Source organism: Equus caballus, chromosome X (genome assembly GCF_041296265.1).
Source record: "Equus caballus isolate H_3958 breed thoroughbred chromosome X, TB-T2T, whole genome shotgun sequence".
Lineage (NCBI taxonomy): Eukaryota > Metazoa > Chordata > Mammalia > Perissodactyla > Equidae > Equus > Equus caballus.
The window spans coordinates 106,577,467-106,589,803 of record NC_091715.1 but is presented as its reverse complement, the minus strand read 5'-3'; the positions used below and the strand labels follow the sequence as shown (position 1 = coordinate 106,589,803).

General features: G+C 45.6%; 1 protein-coding gene across 12 annotated transcripts in view; it reads right to left on the bottom strand.

Moving 5' to 3' along the window:
- The window catches only part of MID2 (midline 2), a 78,621-nt gene extending 71,381 nt beyond the window's left edge, over positions 1–7,240 (bottom strand). For 2 of the 12 annotated variants that reach the window (XM_005614397.4, XM_070256850.1), the window contains exon 1: positions 6,700–7,240. Coding sequence is in view for 4 of the 12 variants with exons in the window: in XM_023633960.2 (XP_023489728.1) it covers positions 6,078–6,081 (4 nt within the window). In the remaining 8 variants the exon portion in view is untranslated. Of the gene's footprint in view, positions 1–5,992; positions 6,316–6,553; positions 6,663–6,699 lie in introns of those variants that run through there. The other 10 variants (XM_070256848.1, XM_070256852.1, XM_023633963.2 and 7 more) reach the window with 8 other exon arrangements.
- Positions 7,241–12,337: the final 5,097 nt, after the last annotated feature.

The following is a 12,337-nucleotide window of genomic DNA, read 5'->3' as shown; positions in this document are numbered from 1 at the left end:
TCCTTAACTGTAAAATGTCATTCAAGTTGAACTAGAATCACCAGATGATCTCTTTAAGATGCTTCCCAGCTCTGACATCCTATTATTACAGAGCTCTTGCTATCTGTTACCACATAGGAAAGACACCTTGGATTACTGAAAATTACCTCCTCAAAACACAAATCTTATTTATTAGAGTGACTAGAAAGGCTGACAAGCGATGGGCATCACCATGAAAGGAAATGGAAATAAACAAAATGCATTACTTTCCCTTGGCTAAGCTAAGGTGCTGAAGGACAGTGGCTGGTTTTGCCTGTTGTACCTCAAGGAAGATATAATGGGTGTTCTAGAGGACAACTAAAGGGAACAGGAGTCCCATGGGAGTATAAATAATGAGAACACCTTTTGGAACTGAAAAGGAAGACAACAAATCCTAGAATACTATTAGTAGGAAAGGACCCCCTTGAAGCTGAAAAAAGATCATTTGGGAACATAAAAGGCAACCAATGTACAGGATTTTCACCCTAAAAGGATAAAGACTGAAAACAGAAACTCAGAAAAAAGAGGCTAGCTGGTCAGTAAGCATAATTAATAATAACAGTCATCTTACATTTGTGTGCCATTTTATACTTTTCCAATGGTTCCAGAGCCATTATCTCATTTGATCCTCATAATAGAGCCTGGTTGTAGTCCTACTTCCAAACTGAATTACCTGAGTGATCCTACGTAAGACATTTAACCTACTCGGGCCACAGCCTTCTCATCTGTCAAATGAAAAATACGTGCCCGACCCATCTCACAGGTTCTTGTGAGGACCAAATAAGGATAAAATAAAATTATTAACTTGCTTTATATAGATGAGAATACAGATAGTCTCATAATACATTCACAGATGACAGATACGCAGCAAGTTATTAAGGAAATGTTTGCAATGTTTGGAAATTCATCCCAAACACATAGTTGACATAATGGAGGACAACCACACTCCCTCACACGTTCTCTGGAGGACCATGGGTCTGATTGTGGTATTTCTTTCTTTTTTTTTTTTTTTGTAAAGATTGGCACCTGAGCTAGCAATTGTTGCCAATCTTCCTTTTCTTCTTCTTTTTCTTCTTCTCTCCAAAGCCCTCCCAGGCCCAGTACGTAATTGTATATTTCAGTTGTGAGTGCCTCTAGTTGTGCCATGTGGGACGCCACCTCAGCGTGGCCTGATAAGTGGTGCCATGTCCGCGCCCAGGATCCGAACCGGGAAAACCCTGGGCTGCCGAAGTGGAGGGCGCGAACTTAACCACTCGGCCACAGGGCTGGCCCTTGATTGTGGTATTTCTTATGCTCATGTCTCCTCTGTTGGACTGGACTTCCCCCAAGGGAAAAACTGTCTCTCTTCTTTTCTCTTAAGCTTTTATCATGCACAGAGAGAGCTCAGGACTGGAGGTTGATTACTGACTGACAGAGAGTGCCAGAGTCAGTTCCTGTCCAATAGGTTATTAAAGCCTACTTAATATTTTATACTATGTGGATTTAATGATATTTTCTGTACAATAATTAGCTCCTAAATCCAACCCTTGGCTATTTTATAAAAGACAGTCATTATAAACATTAAAATGAATATCACAATAGCAGAACTGAAAGTCCTAAAGCTGCTACAAATGCAAAAGATTAATCTAAGTAACCAAGAACTGGGTTTGCCAAGGTAACCCATGATAACTGACAGTAATCCTAACTACAATTCATAACCCCTTTATCTTAATGCAGATTACAATGGCAGCTGCAAGGCTGGGCAACAACTGGAGAACAAACTTCATTTACCTACTGCTACCAGTACAGATTTCCATCTATTCTAGGACTGCTTTTCCCAACCTCTGTTACCCAATGAAATATTTGTAAATTTTTAAATGTTCAGTGACACACCTGGATGGGCAGTCATCTCTACTTCTACAGAATAAAATTGGCAATATATGTATGTAGGGCATGCTGTTGAATGTCAGGCTGAGAGGACCCCAAGTTCAGGTCAGAAACAAGGGACAGAGAACAGAAGCCTATTTGAAATCAAGCTTCTACTCCCCTGGGAACCACAATGATCCTAGCAACACTGAACAAAAGGCTATAGACAAAGCAGTCGAGGATTCTGGACCATAAACCATTTTTCTATCTCTGGGCTTTATACATTCAGACACGTCACCGTCCCGCATTAGCATTGTCTACCATGCCCATACATTATGCTCCTAACTGGGCAAACTGAAAATACTGGGATTTTCTGTTGCAGGAGGTTTTTAGATTATATAATGAGTTTGTTATCGGATCATTTGGTCTCTATAAGAGGAAGATTCAGAGACTGGGGACACTGTTCATCAACCAGAGGAGTCTGACCTGCAGGAAAAAGGCTGAGACAAAGCCAAGGTCAGGCAGTCAGAGCTCTGCAGGGAGATAAGAACCCAAGTAGGACAAGTCTGACTAAGGATACTTTCCTAACCCACTTAGGCTGAACCAACACCCTAGTGTGCATTCAGGTGAACCCCACAAGGAGAAGGGAGTGATGGGATGTTGGCACATTACTCAAAATCCCTCCACCACCCAGACTTTCGCCATCTAGTAGTCTTAGCAGCTTATAGGATTTCTAAGGGAAATGTAGGAGCTGGGAGATTAACTACTGAAAAGATTGTGCCTGCCTATGGTGATGGAAACAGGCAAGATGGAAAAAAAGAAACAATGGGAAGACCTCCAGTACCCATGGAAGACTCTTAGCAGAGTTTCAGTTCATGAAAATGGGGAGAGAAACATATACTGATCCTTGGAAGAGAGGGGAAGTAAGAAGTGGACTAGCAGTCTGCACAGAGGGATAAGTGGAGTTGGAATTTCTTGTCTCAGCACCACTCATCTGGTCTTCTCAAGTGTTAACACCCAACACACTGGTTGAGAGACACTTTTCTAGTCTCTTCTCTACAGTGCTCAGTGACCAACACAATGATTTTGAGAGAACTGAAATACAGACATTAGTGCAACACCACCTTGCTACCAAAATTTCATTCGTCAAAAAAGTGAACAATTGTGAACTCTCCTGAACTGTCATATATCCAGTATCAACATGTTACACTTCATATTTTGATGACGCAATGCTCTAAGTCAAGACACCCAGCTTAATTAAGGAGGTGCTTCGCAAATACAGTGCCTCGTTTTCCTTTTTGCACAGAAGAGAGGACAAAAGCTTAATGCTAAATGGAAATGGAGCACCCCCTGGCCTCCACTAGCAGCTGAATCCCATGGCTTAACAGCGAGGGAGTTACCAAGATCCATAAGGACTGAACGACAGACAAACATGAAGCCAAGCAGGTACCTCCGAGAAGAGCCATTAAAGACACATTCCGTGCCTCAGCCCTGTCTTCAATTCCCTTTTAGGGCTCTGTGTCCCTTAGGAAAGAGAGAATCTGAGCGCTAAGGGATAGAGTGAAAAGAGGACATTCTCTCCTCTTCACCAAGCCAATGAGGTTTACTGAGTGGTAAAGACATGGTCCTTTTGCAGTTTCCTTCTCAACTGTCATGGTGTCAGCAGATTTTATGGGAGGAGAGATGAGGGAACGGACAGGCTCACTACCCAGAGCAATTTTTGGATGCAATTATGAGACTCCACTGGCACTGCTCTAGGGGCTGCAAGTTGGAGCAAGTTGCCCTGCACTTAGAGGAGGGATTAACTAAACCAATTTCATCTAAATCAATTTGCACTGTTCAGATGATATGTTCATGAAGCAACCAACTCACTGATTTTCGGCAGTACTTCCCGGGGGGTGGCTTTGCAAGGTACAACATGCTAGATGAGAAGTCTAGTAGTCATGAAAGGGAGGGAAACAATTGCCCCTTCATGTCCCTAGCCTCTACCCCAGCCCCACACAGCCCCTCCCCGTTCTAATCCTGGAGCGGCAAGGAAGGAGATAGGCCTCAAACAATCAGGAGGCCAAAATACTGGACCAAAACTGAGGCCTCAGCCCAGTCAGCAGAGGACTCTGCACATTGTAGGCGCTTAAGAAATATTGTTGACTCACTGCTGCTAGATGCTAATCATGCTTATACAGCCATGCCTAAAATTACTTATGCCACTTTTCAGTAGAAATTAATGAACTGCCCCCGTATAGGCTAAAATTGGGTGAGGTTATGTTTTCAAATGAGTCTGACTCAGATTATTAGGTTGGAGCACATTAGATATGATTCAAGCCTCAACTTAAAATAATCACCATTATTCTGTATGCCTAGTTTTATGTATGTTTTCATTCAGTTCTACGTGCTTTAGGGGAAAGTAAAACAGACTTAGGACCTAAGTACAATGATAGATTTGGCTCCCAGGAGGGCTAATAATGGCAAGTCAGGGTTTCCAGTAAACTAGGGTTCCTACTTACACTCAATCTATTATCCCAATAAAAGGTAAATGAAGTACTTTCTTTCAAAAGTATAATGCTGAGGGTTTATAGTACCCTTTCATCTTCAAAGGACCAAGCCAAGACTCACAATAGCCAGTACACAATATTATGCCTTTTACTCAAGCACATCAACTATGAAAGAAAGGTCATAGGAATGTCCTAAGGCCATAAAGCCAATGCAACATCACATTTGGGACGAACTCTGATCTTCTTGGCTCCTAGACCTGTATTTTAATCACATAAATCAAGTTGTGAGGAACAATGAGGAAAAATCTAATTCACATTATATATCTGTATTAAGTCAATTGATTGGGCAGGAATATATAAAAAGAGCAAAGACTGCCCCCTCCCCGCAGGGCAGTGATGAGTGCAGAGGGATGAAAGGGGGGATGTGAGGGTTAGGGGTAACCAGCTGGGGCAGAACAAGAAGTAGGGGAGGGAATCTCCTGATTGAGTGTTTCCCTTCTATTGGAACACTGCCCGAGAACTGATTAGAGTACTGGGAGGGAACAGAATGGGGTTAAAGGCAGCCTTTATGGCCCAGCTTGAGAATGAGAGGAATCACCCCACACACAGTACTTGTCTATTTACACAGTCTCTAATATATTCCTTTATAAGGGCTCCTCCTCAAAGACACACACCATCACTATCCCCCCACCCCACACTCCGAAATCCTCACAAAGGCAAATTGGATGAGAAGCAAGAGGCTGCGTGGCTGGGAGTTCACAGGTTGATGGGGGCAGTCTGGAAGATGGGGGGCTTCTGGGTGGGCAGGTAGGTGTGTGACCATGTAGGAAGAAGGGGAGTGAGCGTGAAGACGGGTAGGGGAGTGTGGAAGAGAGAAAGTGAAGAACCCAACGACCCCAGGATCCCAATTTCCTGCTCTAAAAAGCGCCTCCAAGAAATAACGTGCTGCACACGAAGTGTTAAGTAACCTAAACCTTATCGTCACCAAAAATGTTTCTGTAAATCTACTCTGCCGTTATTTACTTAATTCTTAGGAGCCAGGAATGGAAAAACCCCACCTCTCCTCGGCTCGGTCGCAGTCTGTCCTGTGGACAAATGTAAGTTTTCCCGCTGCCCCACTGCGCTGGTTTCACAGCTAGGCCAGAAATAAGGAGCCACCCAGACAGAGATTCGCGGATCGCTCCCCCGGCAGAAAAGGGATTAAGTTTCGCCCGGCCTCCCCGCCGGCAGGGTGGCCACAGCATCTCCGGCTGCTGCCGCAGCCACCGCCACCGCCGGGCGGACGGCCTGCCGAGGGGCGCCGCCCGGGCCAAGGAGGCTCCCGGACGCGGGAGCGTGGGAAGGCGGCGGGGTCCTTTCCCAGACTCGCGCCCCGGCACCAGGGGAGCCGCGGGACCGCCCGCGCCCGCCGGGCCGGCTCCGCGGGAGGCCTCGGCCGCCCCCGCCCCGCACCCCGGAGCGCGAACTCCGTCCCAGGAGGGCAGCGACGGGAGCCCGGCCCCAAGGGCGCCACGGGAGTCGGGGCCCGGCCGGAGCCCCGCCGCCGCCGCCGCCGCCGCCACCTCGAGCCTCGCGGGCCCCGTCCCCCTGCCCGCCGAGCCCCGGAGCCCTCGGCCCGCGCCGGGCCCCGGCGGCACCTGAGAGGCGGCCGGAGCAGGGGCCGAGCCGTGTGCGGGCGGTGGCGCTCGGCCCCCGGGGCCGCGGCGAGGGGGCGCGTTTTACCCATAGTGTTCCCGGGTGCCAGCCATCTCCTCGGTGCGCCCGAGGGCGCCGGGAGCCCGCCTGCCTCCGGCGCTCGCTGGCTTGGGCTCCGGCGCGAGCTCCTGGGCCGCCGCCGCCGCCTTGGCCGCCGCCGCTCTAGGCCGCCGCCCGCCTTCGCCGCCGCCGCCGCCGCCGCGCAGCAGCCGGGATCCGCCCGCCCGCGCGCCCCGCCAGGGACAGCACGGCGGCCGCCACGACACCGCGGCTGGCTCTCCCAGCCAAACTTAAGAGTTTTCGCCCCTCAGTGCAGGGGCAGCACCATGACACCACGGCAGCACCACACTGTCATTTCCGCCGCCGCAGAGGAAAAAAAAAAGGCAATCCCTACGAAAAGGGGAGTGGAATGGGGTGGGGGCAAGCAGGGCTGCGGCTGACGCCCCAGGGAGCACCGGGAAGGGCCCGGCAGCAGGGGCGCTCGGCCACCTTCCCGGGCTCACCTTCCGCCGCCCCCGCCGCTCCCGGCTCCCCCAGCCCCTCCTTTGGAGGCGCGTCTACATGTTTTCTCCCCTGGCAGGAGTGACCGGAGAAACCTGAGCAAGCAAAGGCAGCGGGTGGGTGGGGTTCGGGTTACTACTGTACCTACCAGCTGATTCCAGCAGCCTTTTCTCCAGCGCCCTGTCATCTTGAAGGAAGACACACCGAGAGGGGCCCGAGAGGGCGTGTGTGTGTGTGTGTGTGTGTGAGAGAGAGAGACAGAGAGAGAGAGCGCGCAGACTGTGTGCGAAATGCAGAAAGAAGACTATGACCAAACTCTTCTCCCACCTGCCAACTCCCTGGTCCCACAAACCCCCAAGTTAGAACAAGGAAAAGGCCTTTGCAACTGGCAGTGAGAAGAGAGTGCCTAGGTCGACCGCGCAGGTCCTCTGATGAAGCTGCTCTATGCAAAGTTAACTACAGAGTAAAACAAAAATAGTGGAGGAGACAGAAAAGGGCAGACAATTGAAGGAAACCCAACCCCTCTTTCTCTTTACAAAGGGAGAATGGCTGTGTTCTACTGGCCTTGTGCAGAAGGTGTGGGGATGGATTACAGCCACCAAAATTTTAAAAAACAAAACAAATAAACAAAACCTCTACAGAGTATGCAAAGTGCACATTCAAATCCTTGATAGGCAAGACAAGAGAGTGGTTACTAAGAGGACAATGGGACAGATGCCAGCTCTCCAGGTATTCAACGTCCCTAATAAGCTAATTGGTTCATCTGGAACGGAGAACTGCTCATTGGTCTGGAGTCAGCCTGTGGCTGACATGTCATTGGCTCAGAGACCACTGCCCCACTCACGTGGGGGACCCGAAAGGGAAGGAGGAGGAAGCCCCAGAGGAGATTCTGTACCTACCATGGGGTAAAAGGGGAGCTGAAGGGGAAAAAAGTGAGAAAATGAGAGGAAGCACACCCCTCGTCACATAGGCCTCCCATTACTGTGTGTGGGAACGAGTCCAGAATAATTAAGGTAGCTCTGGGTGTATCCCATCAGAGAGCCAATAGTAATTAGCCAACACCCCTTTTAAACAATGTGCTGGAGAGCCCTGAGGTGGAAATGAAGGCAAAAATCCCAACCAGGCTGTCCTGATGAAAGTCTGGCCCTAAGAGAAGTAAAAGTTAATGAGTCACACCGAAAACACAGGCTACGAAAGCAAAAACAGATAAGTGGGACTACATCAAACTAAAACCTTCTGCACAGCAATAGAGTCAACAGTGAAAAGGCAAGAATAGAGAGAAAATATTTGCAAACCATGTATCTGATAAGGAGCTAATATCCAGAATATATAAAGAACTCTTACAACCCAATAACAAAACAGTAACCCAGTTAAAAAAATGGGCAAAGAACTTGGATAGACTTTTCTTCTAAAGAAGATAGACGAATGGCCAATAAGCATATGAAAAGATGCTCAACACCACTAATCATCAGGGAAATACAAATCAAAACCACAATGTGATATTTCCTCACATCCGTTAGGATGACCATTATTTTAAAAAAAAACAGAAATTAATAAGTGTTGGCAAGGATGTAGAAAAATTGGAACCCTTGTACACTGTTGATGGGCATGTAAAATGGTGCAACTGCTGTGGAAAACAGTACGGAGGTTCCTCAAAAAATTAAAAATAGAACTACCATTTGATTCAGCAATCCCACTTCTAGAAATATATCCAAAAGAATTGAAAGCAGAATCCCAAAGAGTTATTCGCACCCCCAGGTTCATTGCAGCATTATTCGCAATAGCCAAAAGGTAGAAGCAACCTAAATGGCAAACGATGGATGAATGGATAAAGAAAATGTGACGTATGCATACAATAGAATGTGGTACATACATTTAGCCTTAAAAAAGAAGGAAATCCTGCCATACGCTACAACATGGATGAACCTTGAGGATAATATGCTAAGTGAAATAAGCCAGTTACAGAAGGACAAATACTGCATGATTCCACTTACCTGAGGTGTCTAAAGTAGCCAAACTCATAGAAACATAAAGTAGAATAGTGTTTGCCAGGGGCTGGGGGAGGGGAGAGGGGGCAGTTGTTCTGTGGGTGTAGAGTTTCAGACATACAGGACTGGGCTGGGGCAGTTGTGGGGAATCTGTTGCACAACAATGTGTATGTGGTTGACAATATTGTACTGTACACTTAGAAATTGTTGGGAGGGTGAATTTTATGTTATGTGTTTTTTGCCACAATAAAAACGTAATTTTTTAGAAAGTTAATGAGTCAGAAGTAAACTGATCCTAGAGTAACAGAGGAGTGGATAAATAAAATTTATACAGAGAGACAAACACACACACACACACACACACATATATATATATCTGAGATATATGTATATCAGATATCGTTAAATGAAAAAAGAAAGCTGTGTATGGTTTGCTATTATTTTGTGTAGAAAAAAGAGGAGGGGTATATATCCACATGTGCTCGTATATGCATAGACTCTTGAGTAAAGATACCTGAGAAACTGATTATACTGTTGCCTGGGGGTCAGGCATAGAAGTATTCAACATTGTACATGACCTTCTGTATTGTTTGAATTTTTTATAATGTCCCTCTATTACCTTTTCAAAAACAACTTTAAAAGAAGGAGGAACATAGAGACAGAAAATAGAATAGAGGTTACCATGGACTGAAGTGAGAGGAGAATGGGGAGTTATTGTTTAATGGTTATAAAGTTTCTATTTGGAAGGATGGAAAAGTTCTGGAAACAGATAGTGGTGAGGGTTACAGAGCATTGTGAATGTACTGAATGCCACTGAATTCTACACTCAAAAATAGTTCCAATCGTAAATTTTAGTTATGTATATTTTACCGCAATAAAAAATTAAAATAAAAACAAAGTGTGCAGAACAGAAAGAGATTATTGTATTTGTGTAAGAAAACAGATAAATGTATATGCAGGGAAATGCGTAGAAAAGAACTTGGGAGCACACTGTAAATAGTGTGAGCCTAGAATTTCAGTGAGTATTGAGGAGATCTTTCAGGTTTGATTCTATATATTTTATAACTGTTTGAATATTCTACAATGAGAATTTCTTCTGTAGTTAAAAAAATTTTTTTAAGTATGTCTCAAAAAAAACCCAGAATCAAGTCAGAAGTCAGTTGATCCATGAGAATTCTTTAACCTCACTTACTATGATCCCCACAGGGAGCTGGAGAATTTTCTAAAATGTGAAGTGACCACTTTTATCTCGGACACACCTAAACCAAACTAGCTAGCTCTTAGCAGAACTGGCACTTAGAGGAGAGTTGCTGTTAGTGGCTTTTATCATCCTTTAGAAACCATCCTTTCCTTCACTTTTTAGCAGTCTCCCCTCCACCTGAGCTTCCAGTGCTTTCAAGCTTGTCCCTGTTTACCAGAGCACTCTACAAAGTACTCAGACCCCATCTTTGCTCCCCAGGCAGCAGCCCACATTCTGGACCTTTCCTTTCCCTCCTCAGAACTTAACCACTTCTGAGTCCTTTTCACAAAGGACCTTACTGACTAAGGATTTCAATCGGCTAATTTGAGCTAAATGTTAATAGCTTCATTTGTCTCTCTATTAGTAGATAATATTTTAATTTTAACAGAGGCCTTCAATGTATTAACTCAAAAGAATGACTAATAGTGTGTGTGGGTGGGGATGGCGGGGTGGGGAGATTTTGCTAATCACATTACATAAGCAGCTGCTTTGAAAATATCCCCACTTTCAGTGGTTTTACGCAAATTATCACTGTAAATGTTTTATATCTGGCAGGAGATGCAAAATAGGCTGGGAGTATGTGATGAAATTATTTGTTTATAATTATTTAATGGTTACCTTTGTATATAACATGTGTTGATCCTATTAAAATAAATCAGGCCCATGGGAAAAAAAAAAGATGTTTGACAGATTCAACTTGAGGTGTTTAATTGAATTAGTCTGAGGCAGGCTCACCGCACCACAGTCCTAGAGTATGAAAGGGACAGCTCATGGGCTCTTTTTCCCAGCTAAGAATGGGGGGAGTTGGGGGAACGGCTCCAGATACTTTCTACAGAGAGAAGCACAGAGCCCAGTCTGTTTCAGAAGAAAAAAAATCACAGAAGGGGGATTCTGTTGCAGTGCAGAATTGTTGCTTCTGCAGAAGGAAACCTTCATACTGCTCTCAAAAGAAGAAACTAGTTGTCTGAAATCCAGAGGTTGACCAAAGACTTTTCTAACCAGGGGGGCTCTTAACAGGATGGCGAGAAGAAAAGTCCTTTTGGCACGGGCTCATCAATAGGACATTGTTCTAAAACTAGTTGTGAACAGGCCATGGCGGCTGCTTAAGAGAGTGGTTCAAAATAAATATGTTCCCAGTATGGAGAAACAGCATGCTCCTGGTACTTTTCGTTCTCCTTTGATCTATATTTTGGTATTGTTGTATTAATTTCGTAATTTCTTTGACTTGTCTTTGTTACAATAAACATGTATTTTTGATATCTACATTACATTGGAAAATATTTTCCTGGAGTTTTCATTAATCTTCAGGCCCAATCCTAAATCTTCCTGCTGGCCATGTCTTCCTACCCAGCGCACTAGGTCACTGAGAGTCTGGCTTCCGTGATGCCATATCCTCCTGGTTTCTCCCATCTCACTGCCTGCTGCTCAGGCTCTGTTGTTTGCTCCTCCTGCTCTTCTGCCTCCCAAGTAGAAGTGTCCAGGCTGGGTCCTTGGCTTTCTTCTCCATCCACACTCACTCCCTAGGTGACCGCCTCTAATCCCATGCTTTTAAGTACAACCTCTGTTTTATCTCTCCAGCTCAGACCTCTCTCCTGAGCCCAGACTTGCGAATCTACCTATTTCACATCTCCACCTGGCTGCCTCCCAGACAGCGCTAACATAATGTGACCAAAAGAAAACTCTTGGTTTCTACGCCTCCCCATCTCAGTAAATAGCACCACCCAAACTGCTTAAACCAGACACTGAGATGTCATCCTTGACACTTCCTTCTCCCCAACGTCCTACGTTCTATTCACCGTCAAGTCTTAGTTTGGTCTCCTCACTTCCACTTTTGCCCCCTTGCAATCAGTACTGCAGCCAAAGTGATCTTTTCAAAATGGAAATCTGATCATTTTCCTCCCTCCTCTGACTGCTATGAGAGTAAAATTCAAATTACTTAACGTGTTCTGTAAGACTTAGCATTAGCTGGTTCCTGCCTACCTCTCCAACCTCATCCTGTTCCACACTTGCTACACTTTCTCACTTGTTCCTTGCTCATGACAGTCCAAACACACGGGCGTTCTGACATCTCCTGAACTACAAGTTCTTGGCCACCCCAGAAACTTTGCATGTTCTCTTCCCTCTGCAGGAGTGCTCTTCCTTCCACTCTTCACATGGCTGTCTAGTTCCTTCTCTCAGATTATGCATCACTCGGAGAAGCCTTCCCTAACTATCCTAGCTAAAGGAACCCCTTCACATTATTCTCTAATATAACACCCTATTCATCTCCTTCAGGGCACTTGTCACTAGCTAAAATTACCAGATGTGTTTATTATATGTCCTCCCCATGCACCACACACTAGCATATACATTTCCTGAAAACAAGAACCTTGTCTGTCTCCATCACTGGTGTGTCTCCAACACCTAGAACAGTACCTGGCTCATAGTAGGTGCTAATATGTGCTGGATGAATGGTAATAAACAGGAAAGAGTGTGGTCCAGAGATGATTTTCACCATGCTGATACATATTTATCCCAATCTTCAATCTGCGATGAGGCTATCACACGTGGAAAAGACC